We start from the raw sequence: 16,509 nt of genomic DNA on the forward strand, positions 1-16,509 counted from the left end.
TATTTGGGAGAATGGCATTGAAATACGTATAATATCATATATGGAACAAGTCACCAGTCCAGGTTTGATGCACGATACTGGATGCTTGAGGCTGGTGCACTGGGAGGACCCAGAGGGATGGTATGGGGAGGAAGGAGGGAGGAGGGTTCAGGATGGGGAACACATGTATATCTGTGGCAGATTCATTTTGATATTTGGCAAAACCAATACAATATTGTAAAGTTTAAAAATAAAATAAAATTTAAAAAAAAGAAATTGTTTTTTATTTTTTCTACTCAAATCATATTTCAAGAGAGATTTTGTGCTTTGATTTATCTTCTTAACTGAAATCCTGCAGTTGTTAAAGCTTAGTGGGAAAAGGTAATGTATGTATGTATGTATATGTGTGTATAGGGGGGATTTAAACCAATTTATAATTTCTGTTCTATCCTGCTTTATCATGTTTTAATCTTTTTTTGTGGTTCAGCCACCTCCAAATGCCTCTCTTGAATACTTACTGAAACAATTTTTTTCTAGAAAAAGAATTTTCTAATAAAAAATCTCAGAAGTTATCAGTATTTTTAAAGTTTAAAAGAAACTAAATGCTTATTCAATTATCTCTGTTTTACTAATATCCCTAAGGCAAATGCAGTTTTAAAAATTATATACACATGGCAACAAAAAGTATCCTCAGCTTGCTGCTGTGTCTTACTAAGTGAAAGTGAAAGTTACTCAGTTGTGTCTGACACTTTGAGACCCCATGGACTATAAGCATATGGAATTCTCCAGGCAAGAATACCGGAGTGGGTAGTCATTTTCTTCTCCAGGGGATCTTCCTAACCCAGGGATTGAACTCAGGTCTCCAACACTGCAGGAAGATTCTTTACCAGCTGCAGGTGGATTCTTTACAAGGGAAGCCCCAAAATACTGGATTGGTTAGCCTATCTTTTCTCCAGGGCATCTTCCCAACCAGGAATCAAACCAGGGTCTCCTGCAGAGCAGGCAGATTCTTTACCAACTGAGCTATCAGGGAAGGCCTGTATCTTACTAAGTCTATAGGAAATCAAGCAGTATCAAGTATTTTTCCTCTAAAATTTCTTGAGCTGATATTTTAATCATCAAACTAGTCTTAGAAGATACATACAAAGTAATGTCCGGTATAAGCAGTAGCATGATGACAAATAGTTAACCACATATTCACCAGGAAAAAAAAAATCCTGATTTGTATCATTTGCCAATTTTTATAGTATAAATACTCTACCTATAGGCAATTTCAAGCAAACGATGTTGAAGGCAGAGTTGAGAAAAGATGTAACCATAGTCAACAAACCAATGGGCCTGACAATCCTGACAGCATGTGAGCTTTCATCAAAACCTCCAGGAAGTCTCTGAAATCACTCTTTTATCAGATGTGAATAAAAGGATACAGATGAGAATTGTGCTTAAAGCCAGTCTTTAGAGTCAGCCTGCCAAGACCTAACTCCACTCTTTAAAGTATCCTCTGTGTTATCTTGTATAAGCCATCTAACTTTCCTGTGACTCTCTTTGCTCATATGTAAAATGGTAATAATATAAGTTTTAATCTCATTAGAATTCCTATGATTATTAAATGAAATAGTGCATTAAAGTGCTTAGAAGAGTTCTTGGCATATAGCTATAATAATAGGCTATTAGTAATAAATGTTAGGGACTATTTTTCTAGAATTTACAATCTAACTATCAGAATATTTTACACATTGTCATCTAAATCTTTCACAGTTCATTGAAAACCATCCTGCTTGATAACAACACTCTGAGAGGAGCCAGTTATAGAGGGAAGAGCACTAAGAAAGATGTCATGCCTTACTCACTAGTCCCAGTTTTGCTGAAGTCTAGGTTTGTGGCCTTTGGCAAACCAGTTTACTTCAGGAGCTTTGGTTCTTTTTTTTTTAAATTTTATTTTATTTTTAAACTTTACAATATTGTATTAGTTTTGCCAAATATTGAAATGAATCCGCCACAGGTATACCTGTGTTCCCCATCCTGAACCCTCCTCCCTCCCCATACCCTCCCTCTGGGTCGTCCCAGTGCACCAGCCCCAAGCATCCATTAGTAAAATACAGAAAGTAATGGTCACCCTGCCAACTACACAGGACTGTGGTGAGACTGCTATAAGTTAATGAAACTATGAACTCTTCTTGGAAGATGGTACATACGTGGGGTGTTATTATTAATCCAATTTAAAATTCATGATGCCATTGAGGATTAAAATAAAAGAGTGAGAAGTTTTGTGTCATTTGAGTAAACATTTGGAAATAATGTATTGTTAAGATCTAGGATGTTTTGTTGTATTGTAAAGATGAAAAAACCCCACATTTGTATCCTGAAGCAGTGAACCATTTTTTTCTTCCCACAAAAGAGCAAGTTTCAAATGAAAATGTTTAAATGAATTAAGGATCCTGGGGAACTAAGTTAAAAATATCCATGTGATCATAATTTTCTAGGAAAGGAAATATAAAGGAAAAATTAATAAATAAAGCACATAATATTCTGTCAAATTGGATAGTATTACATCATTACAAGATGAATACTGTAAATTTCCAAATAATTATTAAAGGCAAAATTTCATAAGTTTTATAAATAAGTATAAAAAATGAAATGTCCAAGACAGATTGAAGAAATTTTAAATTAAGTTCAGTCAACTTGTAAACAAGAAAAACCACACACAAAAATGAAGGCTAGGAAATTATGAAAAATACTTGATTTTTTTAAAAAGTTACACATTGAATCTCTGTTCATGTATAAGAATCATATACATTTATGTACACTTAGTGAAAGTTAACTAAAAATCATTCTAAAAGTGTGCCTATGATTTTTTCTCTTAATTTATGACTTCACACTGTGCTTTAACAGACTTCTGTTCTAGAGAATAAGAATCTCTGTGCAGCCTGATCTTCACCACACCCTTTTCTACCAGTTATCAGTAAAAATTCTTACGGCCTAAAATTTAAATGTTGGTATATGATATGGGAAGATCAAGCTTCCTTGTTGAAGGGAAAAATCAAAATGAAAGTTATGAATAGTATGTTATCTTCTATGAGAGCCAGAGGGAAAATATGAAATAAAAATTTGTAAGAAATCACTGAAAATATTCATAAGAAATTTATGAGTTAGGGAACTTGAGTAGACTAAGAAACAGGTGGATAAAGACTTTCATAAGGTACCATTTTATATTGTTTTGATTTTTGATTTGTGAATTTATTACCTACTAAATGACATTATTGTGTGTGTGTGTGTGTAAGTCCAGTACACCTCAATCTCACATCTGATTTAACACTTCTCACCTGCCCCGCACTCAGGCCTGACAAGGCAGAGACGCCGGCAGAGTAGACGAGTGTGATGGACTCATCCTCCACGTCTGGTCCCCTGTCCCACTCACTATGCAGCTTCTTCTTGTTCAGCAATATGGTGGGGAAGACAGGGGTCAAAGGGTCTTACAAGACTGGTGGGTTTGTTGTCATCTGTGTGACAACTACGCAAATGCTGGTTACCTTTTCTCTCCTGAGGAGCTTTTGTGCTTCCTTCAGAGACAACACCCTACACCAACTGGGTATCTTGTTCTTTGATATTTATGCTGAATTTTCGATTCCTACTCTGTCTTCTGTTTCAACAATCACCCAACAAAGTCTGGTTTTCACCCTCTGAAATCCGTATCTGTTGCACAATGCCTTCAAAAGACCTCTCCTCCACCTGCCTCTCGACTTTGAAAAACTCAGTACCTTTTCTGTACTAACATCTGGAAGTACATGTCTCTCTCTCAACAGGATCCCTCTACAGTTGTCCTTTAGGCCAAGGTTTCTTAACCTCTATGGTATTAACATTTGGGGCTAGAGAATTCTTTGTTGTGGGGATTTTCCTGTGCATATTATGATGTTTAGTGGCACCCTTGGCTTCTACCTGTTATAACACTAGCTAGCCCCCATCAGCCAAACCAAGAGTCTCCAGAAATTGCCCTATGACACCTTGAAAGCAAATGGCCTGATTGAGAGCCACAGGACTAAGGTAACAATCCTCTTCAAATGAATTCCCATTTCCGAATCTCCTTTTACCACTCTGGTATTAATAATTATCAGGCTGGATGATGGAGATTATCAAATACACACGGGGAACTGCTGCTCGGCAAGCCCTTATACAGTGTCTGATAGATGCCTCTCATGATAATATATGGACATGTGACACCCATTTTCTCAGAAGGAACGCAAATCTTGAGATAAGAGGGAAACTCTTACATTAGTAAAAATCAGTGTAAGCCTACATCTATCTCTGACATTTAAAACTCTGGGCCTAAGGACTGTGAGAGCAGGGGGAGAGGAGACTTTAATTTGTTTATTACTTTATCGATCGACTGTTTTGTATTATTCAAGCATTTAGATTAAAATCTGTATTTTTTAAAAGAAAGAATTTTAGTTCTTAACATAGCTATATCAAGAAGAACATTTTAATTTTTAATAAGATTTTGATTTGGGTTTCTTAGCCAAGATATGAAAGCAGGGTCAAGAAAAAGGGGAAAAAAAGGAGACAAGCAAAAAAGTTAAAAGGGCAAGGAGGTTAAAACTTACCTTGTTTCATCAATATAAACTGCTTCCAACACAGATGCTGCATATTCAATATTCTTCTTTAGGTCGATGACGTTAACATCACCTTTTTCCAGCTGCTTCACTAAGCATCTTAGTCTATTTCAAAAAGTAGCCAAAAAAAGAAAGAGAAAGAGATTTATCATGACTATAAGGAAAAGAGTCAATATTAAATATACAAATTGGGTTAAACTTTCAACTTATCTTTCCAGGTTATTAAATAGCAATATTTTCAGGTATATTTGAGGTATAACTAAGGCCAATCTTTATCACTTAAACAACTATCAGAAATTATATTCACCTCTCAATAATATTCGGAGAAGGCAATGGCACCCCACTCCAGTGTTCTTGCCTGGAGAATCCCAGGGATGGGGGAGCCTGGCGGGCTGCTGTCTATGGGGTCGCACAGAGTTGGACACGACTGAAGTGACTTAGCAGTAGCAGCAGCAGCTCAATAATATTAGGGCTATAGGTTGCAGGTTTATGTACCATATTTCAAGCATAGTTTTTCTGAAAATTCAAACAATATAGGTATTTTCATACAAGAATTCCTAATACTAGAATTTATTCTATGGTTGTTGTTCTTCTTCAGAGTTGGCGCTAAGAAATATTTAACAGGTACTCTTTTGACCAATATTGTATCAATTATTCACTGTTTATAGCAGTAGAAATAAAAATAAAAGGCAAAAGATTCAAGAAAATATAATTAAGAGGAGAAAAAAATATATGTATACAAGCTTAGTGTTTTTATTGCAATGATTTTTCAGTTAAGGCAAAACTACAAAATATTTTCTCATGTTTTTGCCCATAGAATCATGTATCACAACCGTTTGAGAAATTTTAAAGCATTTCTGGATTTCTGACTCAGAAATTGTGATGTAATTAATACTGTTGTTTTAAGCCACTACATTTTGTAATAATTTTTTAGGCAGAAATAGATATCTCAGGGAGTGAAATAATACAAATTACCTCAATAATTTTCTAATACTTTTAGAAATTTCTATGCATTAACTATAAACCAAGTGTTTCTAAAGATACTTCCCTTTACTAACAACAGAAAACATATTCTTTAGCCACTATACACTATAAATAAGAATTGCGAATACAATTCACCCATTTTCCTGTCAGCAGGCAGAATTTAATTCCTTGAGAAAAGATATTTCAGAGAGAATGGAATACATCTACTTTTAGGCACAGCCTTAAAGATAGTGTAAGAGATTCTCTGAAAACTTACTTGAGTGATTTCCAATACCAAGGTTTAGGGTATCAAGACAAGTTAAAAATTTCAGCAATGGTATTTTACATTTCTTCATCCATAAGAAACTTTATTTCTCCACAGAAAAGAGCCACACCTAGCTTAAAACTTCTTATCCAGGCAGCTACAATTGCTTTTTGTACCACATACTTTTGTATGAAAAAATATTAGCAGACAACAACACTGCAAAATAAATTCCATGTGTCGGTAAGTGTCTTATTTGTCCAGAGTAAGCAAAGCAGAACAAAATAAATATCAATGACTAAAACAGGTTACTTTGAAAGGGAAAATTACGCCTGGCTCTGAGGCTTGTGTAAAATACTGAATATGATAATAATGGAGCAACACATAGAGTTTTAGGGGATTTTTGTAATTCTATAATCCAAACACATTACTTAGTATAATTTCCTTTTATGTAGAAAGTAAAAGAAAAAGTTTCATACTTTGAAACAGCTTAAAAATACACCACTCATATATCCTTAGCACTTTAGGGATAAGAGGGAGATGCCTCACCTGCAAAAGTCTAAAAAATCTGGCTAATGTCATAAATAATGCTAAATGACTGAATGCTTTCCTTCCAAAATCAGGAACAAGACTCTACTCTCACCACAGATATTCATAATTGCACTGGATCTTTCAGCCAAAGCTACAAGGCAAGAATAAAAGGTATTCATGTTGGAAAGAAAGAAATAAAACTGTCTTTGTTCACAGAAAATGTGATTGTCTAAGTAGCAAATCTGATGAAATATACCAAAGAGTTACTAGAAGTGATAAAATGTAATAAATGATTTTAACAAGTTTACAATATAAAAAGATGCAAAAATCAATATCATGCTATACAATAATAATGAACAATCTGAAATTAAAATATAAAGCAATACTATTTACAATAGTTCTGAAAATGTAAAATTCCTAGCCATAAATGTGACAAAGTATGTGCAAGCCCTATACACTGAAAACTACAGAACATTGTTGAAAGGAAAAACCATAGATCTAAATAAATGGAAAGATACACCCATGCTTACGGATTGACTCAATATTGTTTTCATGTCATTTCTCCAAAAATTTATTTATAGATTCAATGTAACCCCAGTAAATATCCCAGCAGGCTCTCTTGTTATTGTATATATTGACATGCTGATTCTGAAATTGACATTGAATCAGGGAGCTAGAATAGTCAAATTTAACAAAAAGAACAAAGCTGGGGAATTTACACTACTTCAAGAGATTCTAAAGCTACAGTAGTCAGTACAGTATAAATGGCACAATACACTGCATTATTAGCACCCAGATAATACAACAGATAAATCAATAGATTTATAAAGTTAAAAACAGACCCACAAATATATAGGTAATTTATTTTGGGAAAAGATGAAAAGATAATTTAGAGGAAAAAGGATAACCTCACAAGTTATGCTGGATAATTAGAAATATCCATGTGTAAAAGGAACTTTGTTCCATACCTGCATCACAGATCTAAATGCATATCCTAAAACTATAAACATAGAAGAAAACATAGGACAAAATCTTTGTGATCTTGGGTAAGCCAAAGATGTCTTACATACAACTGCTGCTGCTAAGTCACTTCAGTCGTGTCCGACTCTGTGCGACCCCATAGACGGCAGCCCACCAGGCTCCCCCGTCCCTGGGATTCTCCAGGCAAGAACACTGGAGTGGGTTGCCATTTCCTTCTCCAATGCAGGAAAGTGAAAAGTGAAAGTGAAGTCGCTCAGTCGTGTCCGACCCTCAGCGACCCCATGGACTGCAGCCTTCCAGGCTCCTCCGTCCATGGGATTTTCTAGGCAAGAGTACTGGAGTGGGGTGCCATTGCCTTCTCCGCTTACATACAACACCTGCGATGAAATAATAAGTTGAATTTCACCAATATTAAGAACTTCAAGCCACAGACTGGGAGAAAATATTTGTATATCATATATCTGATAAAGGATTTTCAGAAAACATGTTAAGAACTTGCAAACCTCAATAATAAGATAAATGATCCAATACAAAATCTGCTAATGATTTTTTTGTACCACCAAAAATGATATATTCATGGCAAACATGAAAAGATGCTCAAAATCAGTAGTCACCAGAAAAATTCAAATTAAAACAATAATGAAATATAATCAAATACTTTTTAGAATGACTAAAATTAAAATAACTGATCATACCAAATACTGGCAAAGATGTGAACAATTTAAACTACCACACACAGCTTCTGGGAATGTAAATAAGTACAATCAATTTGGAAAACAATTGCCCAAAAAGTTAACACGTATCTGTCGTATGACTCAACTGTTCTATTCTTTGGTGGAGAGAAGAATAAATATATGTCCTTACAAATACTTGGACATAAATGTTCATAGCAGCCTTCTTTGTAATAGACCCAAACTGGAAGCAGCCCAAATGTTCATCCACAAGTAAATGGAAAACAAATTGGGCCGTATCCATCCAAAGAAGTTCTGCTTAGCAATATAATGAATGAACTGTTGATACACACAATGAAGTGACTGAACAATGACTATGCTGAATGAGATAGGATATACGCATAATGTATGATTCAATTTGTATAACATTTTTAAATGCAATCTATTCTTATTGAGACAGGAAGCAGATCAGAGGTTGCCTGGGAATTAGGAGGTAGAGATCAAGGAAGAGAGGAAGGGAAAGATTACAAAGGAGCTGGAGGAAATTTTGATGGTAATGGAAATATTAATTTTCTTGATTGTGGTGATGGTTTCATAGGTGCATACATATGCTCATACTTATCAAATTATAAATTATAAAATGAAATATGTAATTTGAGATAGAAAATGGATATATGCAAAATAGATGCTTCTGTTACATATCTTTACTTTTAATCAATTCCATTAAAATACTTAAAATTTTAATATATAATATCAAAGACATGGAAAAACTCTAAAGCAGCATTAAACTGTTAATGATTTTTCTTCAAAAAGAAAGGCACTAATCTTTGACAATTCATGAGACTTTTAAAATCAGCCTGAATATTATGTACTGAACAGGTTTTGATGTTCTTAGCTTTTTGGTGGGACTACTTCCTCACCTTATAAGGATCAGAACACTTAAAAGAAGACAGCAATGAAAATAGAAACCATCTTTGAAAATAATTGATTAGATCTGTGATCCAATCAAGCAGTCACAGAAGAAAAGCAATTTCTACTTTTGAACAAAGAGTACTGAGCTGTAGAAAATGATTGAGTATTTTTATTCAAATATAGAACTGCCACTTTTCAAATGAAAAAAATACACAATGTAAAATGATGTAGTTTTCAGAATCAGGTACTTCATATACTCTAAACTTAGCTTCTAAGATATTGCTATAAAACCTTATCTTGCAAAAGAACCACTTACATAATAAGGATATTATACTGAAAAATCCCATGTGTCTATGCATGTCTTCATTAATTCTAGGATAAAAATGCCCAGGATATCTCTAATGCTGTAAAGCATAAGTGATGTGTATGTTAACAATTTTAACTTAAAAGAGAATTGAAAATAATCATCCTTCTATCAATGTCCCTATATTTTACATAACTGAAATACAAAAGAGAGAAGGATACGGTTGCAAGAATGCCATACTAAGAAGCAGAAGAGGTAATGCTAAAGGAATATCTATAGTGATATTAACATTACCATTGAAATATGGCCACACACAGGAGTGCACAAAGACATATAAATTGGGACTGTCAGAACTAGAAGCTGCTGTGTCATTTTCAGTAAGTCCTGCTTGCCTCTAATTCTAACATGATTAAAAAGTGATGATAAGAAGCCATTAAATAATGAAGTTTTCTTGTCTATTCTGCAGGTCAAGGCTTAAGAAATTAAATTCTAACCTTAGTCGAGAAAGCAAGGCTTATAAATTGAAAGTCTTTTTAAGATACTTTTTTCCCCACAAAGGCCAATGTTATAGTTGTAAAATCCCTTGATATCTTTATTTTATAGAATAAATAACTCCCAAAATAATTGGTATCATTGAAAAATGAGAACAATTGTATGGCAAACATTACTGGCCTTTAAAATATATTTACATTCTATATTTAAAGAAGCAAAATGACCCTACTAAAGTGGAGAACATAGAATAGAAAAAAATGAATTTTTAAAGGCAAAGAAAAATATAATTATTCTTCCTTTTCTTCCAAATCACATTTTGGGTTAACTATTTATCACTTTACTTCAAGAGAGTACTTTTTATTACAGAAATGGGCACTGCATAGTTCTCAACATTTTGAAGTATTCTTTTTAAGTACAGCGATACAAACACTTGAATAGTTAGAAATGCTTTCAAGATCAATTTTGTTCCTCCTTAGAGGCAAGGAATAAGACCATATTAACTTTAAAGGGAGAACCAATCATTTATACCTGGTTACTGTCACACCTCTGAAATACTACAGGCTATATCAACTCAAGGATTTTCTTTAAAAAAATACATACTTAAATAACTATGTATAGTAGAGACATATGCAAATAAACACATATTTAAAATATATTTAAATATTCGACTATATAAACATTTTAAATATACATTTGTAAAAATATAAAATATTTTTAAACTCCATTTTTTATAGAGTTCAGTTCAGTTCAGTTCATTCACTCAGTCGTGTCCAACTGTTTGCGACCCCATGAATAACAGCACGCCAGGCCTCCAGGTCCATCACCAACTCCTGGAGTTCACTCAAACTCATGTCCATTGAGTCAGTGATGCCATCCAGCCATCTCAGCCTCTGTTGTCCCCTTCTTCTTCTGCCCACAATCCCTCCCAGCATCAGGGTCTTTTCCAATGAGTCAACTCTTCGCATCAGGTGGCCAAAGTATTGGAGTTTCAGCTTTAGCATCAGTCCTTCCAATGAACACCCAGGACTGATCTCCTTTAGAGTGGACTGGTTGGATCTCCTTGCAGTCCAAGGGACTCTCAAGAGTCTTCTCCAACACCACAGTTCAAAAGCATCAATTCTTCAGTGCTCAGCTTTCTTCACAGTCCAACTCTCACATCCATACATGACCACTGGAAAAACCATAGCCTTAACTAGACGGACCTTTGTTGGCAAAGTAATGTCTCTGCTTTTCAATATGCTATCTAGGTTGGTCATAACTTTCCTTTCAAGGAGTAAACGTCTTTTAATTTCATGGCTGCAATCACCATCTGCAGTGATTTTGGAGCCCCCAAAAATAAAGTCTGACACTGTTTCCCCTGTTTCCCCATCTATTTCCCATGAAGTGATGGGACCGGATGCCATGATCTTTGTTTTATGTGTGTTGAGCTTTAAGCCAACTTTTTCACTCTCCTCTTTCACTTTCATCAAGAGGTTTTTTAGTTCCTCTTCACTTTCTGTCATAAGGGTGGTGTTATCTGCATATCTGAGGTTATTGATATTTCTCCCGGCAATCTTGATTCCAGCTTGTGCCTCTTCCAGTCCAGGTTTCTTATGATGTACTCTGCATAGAAGTTAAATAAGCAGGGTGACAATATACAGCCTTGACATGCTCCTTTTCCTATTTGGAACCAGGCTCTTGTTCCATGTCCAGTTCTAACTGTTGCTTTCTGACCTGCATATAGGTTTCTCAACAGGCAGGTCAGGTGCTCTGGTATTCCCATCTCTTTCAGAATTTTCCACAGTTTATTGTGATCCACACAGTCAAAGGCTTTGGCATAGTCAATAAAGCAGATATAGATGTTTCTCTGGAACTCTCTTGCTTTTTCCATGATCCAGCAGATGTTGGCAATTTGATCTCTGGTTCCTCTGCCTTTTCTAAAACCAGCTTGAACATCAGGAAGTTCACGGTTCACGTACTGCTGAAGCCTGGCTTGGAGAATTTTGAGCATTACTTTACTAGCGTATGAGATGAGTACAATTGTGTGATAGTTTGAGCATTCTTTGGCATTGCCTTTCTTTGGAACTGGAATGAAAACTGAACTTTTCCAGTCCTGTGGCCACTGCTGAGTTTTCCAAATTCACTGGCATATTGAGTGCAGCACTTTCACAGCATCATCTTTCAGGATATGAAATAGTTCAACTGGAATTCCATCACCTCCACTATCTTTGTCCGTCGTGATGATTTCTAAGGCCCTCTTGACTTCACATTCCAGGATGTTTGGCTCTAGGTGAGTGATCACACCATCGTGATTATCTTGGTCATGAAGATCTTTTTTGTACAGTTCTTCTGTGTATTCTTGCCATCTCTTCTTAAGATCTTCTGCTTCTGTTAGGTCCATACCATTTCTGTCCTTTATCGAGCCCATCTTTGCATGAAATGTTCCCTTGGTATCCCTAATTTTCTTGAAGAGATCTCTAGTCTTTCCCATTCTATTTCTTTGCATTGATCGCTGAGGAAGGCTTTCTTATCTCTCCTTGCTATTCTTTGGAACTCTGCATTCAAATGGGTATATCTTTCCTTTTCTCTTTTACTTTTCACTTCTCTTCTTTTCACAGCTATTTGTAAGGCCTCCCCAGACAGCCATTTTGCTTTTTTGCATTTCTTTTCCATGGGGATGGTCTTGATCCCTGTCTCCTGTACAATGTCATGAACCTCCATCCATAGTTCATCAGGCACTCTATCTATCAGATCTAGTCCCTTAAATCTATTTCTTACTTTCACTGTATAGTCATAAGGGATTTGATTTAGGTCATACCTGAATAGTCTAGTGGTTTTCCCTACTTTCTTCAATTTAAGTCTGAATTTGGCAATAAGGAGTTCATGATCTGAGCCATAGTCAGCTCCCGGTGTTGTTTTTGCTGACTGTGTAGAGCTTCTCCATCTTTGGCTGCAAAGAATAGAATTAATCTGATTTCGGTGTTGACCATCCTGTGATGTCCATGTGTAGAGTCTTCTCTTGTGTTGTTGGAAGAGGGTGTTTGCTATGGCCAGTGCGTTCTCTTGGCAAAACTCTATTAACCTTTACCCTGCTTCATTCCGTACTCCAAGGCCAAATTTGCCTGTTACTCCAGGTATTTCCTGACTTCCTACTTTTGCATTCCAGTCCCCTATAATGAAAAGGACATCTTTTTTGGATGTTAGTTCTAAAAGGTCTTGTAGGTCTTCATAGAACCTTTCAACTTCAGCTTCTTCATCATTACTGTTGGGGCATAGACTTGGATTCCTGTGATATTGAATGGTTTGCCTTGGAAACGAACAGAGATCATTCTGTCGTTTTTGAGATTGCATCCAAGTACTGCATTTCGGACTCTTTTGTTGACCATGATGGCTACTCCATATCTTCTAAGGGATTCCTGCCTTAGAAGTTTTATACAGTAGATATATTTATATATTAAGTAGATAAATATAAGTATATTTATATTATATATATATATTTAAATCTATTTGTTCTGATAAAGTAATGACTTTCACCTACTGATAAGAATTTATTTAAACCAGGGAAGAAAGTTTAGGGATAGGATCCACACACACCAGACCCACTGAAAGGCAGTTTAACATTTTATGTCATTCTCTTGCACCTTGGAAAACACATGCTTAGCACTGAGCTCAGGTGGCCTCTCTGTGTTAAATGTCTTTCACTTGCCCCGCCAGATCCATCTACTGGGCTCTGCCCTGCTCCTTGCCCTGAGGGCGAGAATGCAGAGACCTCAGCAGACTTCGGATCTGGTTTCAGGAAACAGGAGGAAGGGAGGTGTGAAGGCCCTGTTATTCTTCTCTCCTCCCTGGAGAGGCACCCACCATAAAAGGTCATTTGTCAAACAACCCTTTCCAGAGTCCCCTCTCACTCTCTTTCTTTCTCTTTCCAAGTATAACACATCCTTGGAGCCTAATGTTATCAGCCCAGAGGCATTGCGTTATCCTGGTAGTTCCCTACATGGGTATAACAACTTTAAATATTCTCTTTATTAGTTACTCCTCAAATTACCTGTTTTTACCGTGTCAATCTTTTTACCTAGCTTCTACCACACTCCCTACAGCACCATCCTCTCATACCAGAGACTTTCAATATAATCCTACTGTAGTGCTGGAAAGACTATAGGGCTTTAAAGTCAGTGGGGCTCACTCAACTAACATTCACTTTTTCCTGGTATTCCTGGAGAGAAGCAACACCCTAAACGGAGGGCTACTTCCAGTTTTCTGTGGTGATCAGCTTTAGAGTGAGCTCTGCCAATGGAAACTGCACATAACGCTGAGGACCAGATGCTTCATAGGGGATGTAGGAGAACCGTGGGACTAAATTGCCACCCTCACACAGGAGGAGCCTGATTCTGGAAAGGAGTGTTTATGGCTGTTGGCTGATGCTAGCTGGGTCAGAGAATGTGTGATATCATTTTTTTTTTTAATTTAAAGGAAAGAAATAGACAAAAGAAGAATTGGGGTTTGCAGTGGAGCCTGATGGACTAAAAAAAATGCCTTTATTACTGTTCACCCCTGAAACATCACTAACATAACATAAACAGACCAAAAACATAAAAGAGGTACAAGGAGAAAGAACAGAAGATAATACAGCAAAGAAAAGCTTACAATACGGTTTCTGGAAAAATAGTAAAATATGGTAACTGACTGAGCAGATACCAAGAAAGACAAACAAAGCGAAGAGCTTTTGATGGGTGATCACTGAAGAAGCAAGATGATTAATGTCCACAGAAGCTCAGAATAGCTGAGGAAATAGGGATAGGAAAGATCCTGTAATCCAAGGATCTGTCTTTATGCTCAAAATAAAATGGTGAAAATCTTTTTACAGCTTCGATTCCTTTCTTCACCCCAAGTAGCAGGAGATTATCCTTACCTACTCCTGTAGCAAACCTGGAAAAGAGGCAAGATTGCCAGATTGGAAACAGAGAAATTAAATAAAAATCAGCATATTGAGTGATGATACCTCAGGTTTCTTTCTCCCACATATTTACAGAGTTAAGATTATGGGATTAACCACAAGAGAGACCAAAAAGCCCCAGACAAATAAAATTTTGGAAACAAAAGTTTGCCCTTGTTCTCCCTACACCTTTCAGTGAAGCCCAGAAGGTGACAAGCACCACCTATGACAAAGAAATTCTAATCACTTTTCAGACACATTCTTCAATATTAATGGCCTGTCATCAATGAGCAAGCCCTGAAGGAAAACCTCAAACATGAAAGACATCGATATATCTAAATAAAATAAAGAAAGTTAGAGGAAATGGAAATAATATTGAGATGTAAGGAAAACAAAAAAAACCACCATCAAAAACTGACCATGTGAGATATTACTTCATACCTGTTAGAATGGCTGTCATAAAAAAGACAACAAATAATAAACAGCAAGACTGTGGAGAAAGAGAACCCTAGTTCACTGATGATGGGAATATAATTGGTACAGCCACTAGAGAAAAGAGTATGGAGGTTTCTGGCTATTTATCTGAATAAAATGAAAACACAAATTTGAAAACATATATATACACCAATGTTTATTGCAGCATTATTTATAATAGCCAAGATATGAAATTAAGTTAAGCATCCATTAACAGATGAATGGATAAAGAAAATGTGGCTTCACACGCATACACACACACACACACACACACACATATATATAATGAAATATTACTCAGCCATGAGAAAGAATGGCATTTTGTCATTTGCAACAACATGAATGAAACTGTAGGGTATTATGTTTAGTGAAATAAGTTGAACAGAGAGTGACAAACACTGCTTCACTTATATGTGGAATCTAAAAAATAAATGAGTGAATATAACACAACACAAACAGACTCGTCAATAGAGAGAACTAACTATTTTATAATAACTTTAGGTGGTGTATAATCTATAAAATTACTGAATCACTGTGTGGTATACCTGGAACTAATATAACATTGTAAATCAACTATACTTCATTTTACAAAAACTGAGAAAAGTAAGTGAAGAGATTCATCCATGAGCGAATATGCTGTAACTTTTAAAAAATAGAATAAAGAGTGATGAAAAAACTCTTAGAATTGAAACTGATGATTTATATAAAAATGTCAACAGAAGAGGCAGAGGATAATGTCTAATAACCCATAAAGTAGACATAAAGACAGCAAAATGAATAATAGAATAATAATGATAAAATCACAATGCTGGTTTTGAAGATCTAATATCTAGTTAGAAAATTCTAGACACTAGGAATGGAGGAAATTCTCCAAAAAAAAAGGGCAATTTTCTAGAACTAAAAATCTCCATTTGTAAGGGCCCAACTAACCACTAGGGTCAGCTTCATGAGTATCCAACCTCAGAGCCATGGAGGACCTTGCAATTAGGAGAATCTCCCCCCGACCCTTGGTTACCACTTTAATGTCACTATTCTCAAATTCTTAATCATTTTTGAACAAGAAGTCCTACACTTTCAACTTGCACTGGCCCTGTATATTATGTAGCTGGTCCTGGGGTCAACCTGCAACTCTATACTCGGTAAAACTATTGATCAAGTTTGAAGAAAGAATAAAGGCATTTTCAGACATTCAATGACTGTAAAAATTTGACTTTCTAAGCATTCTATTTCAGGAAGCAACTGGGTGATGCATTTGACCAAAACAAGAACACAGCAAGAACTTTAATACAGAGAAGTGAAAAAGAGAAGCCTCCAAAGGAGATATGTGTGCATCCTAGGAATTAACTAGTCCAGATTGAAGTAGGAGTACAGAAGAAAGGAAGTAGGAGGGACGTCTCTGGGGGTAAAATTGGAACTGA

The 16,509-nt window shown here is 35.8% G+C and overlaps 1 protein-coding gene across 6 annotated transcripts in view; it reads right to left on the minus strand.

Moving 5' to 3' along the window:
• Positions 1 to 16,509, minus strand: part of PDE1A (phosphodiesterase 1A) — a 395,418-nt gene that overhangs the window by 117,712 nt on the left and 261,197 nt on the right. For all 6 annotated transcript variants that reach the window (XM_086361397.1, XM_086361386.1, XM_086361376.1 and 3 more), the window contains one exon: positions 4,578 to 4,691. In XM_086361397.1, the coding sequence (XP_086217523.1) occupies positions 4,578 to 4,691 (114 nt within the window). The remainder of the gene's footprint in view (positions 1 to 4,577; positions 4,692 to 16,509) is intronic.

The sequence above is a fragment of the Bos grunniens genome, chromosome 2 (genome assembly GCF_055505025.1).
Source record: "Bos grunniens cultivar Pamir isolate PY7600 chromosome 2, Bosgru_T2T1.0, whole genome shotgun sequence".
Lineage (NCBI taxonomy): Eukaryota > Metazoa > Chordata > Mammalia > Artiodactyla > Bovidae > Bos > Bos grunniens.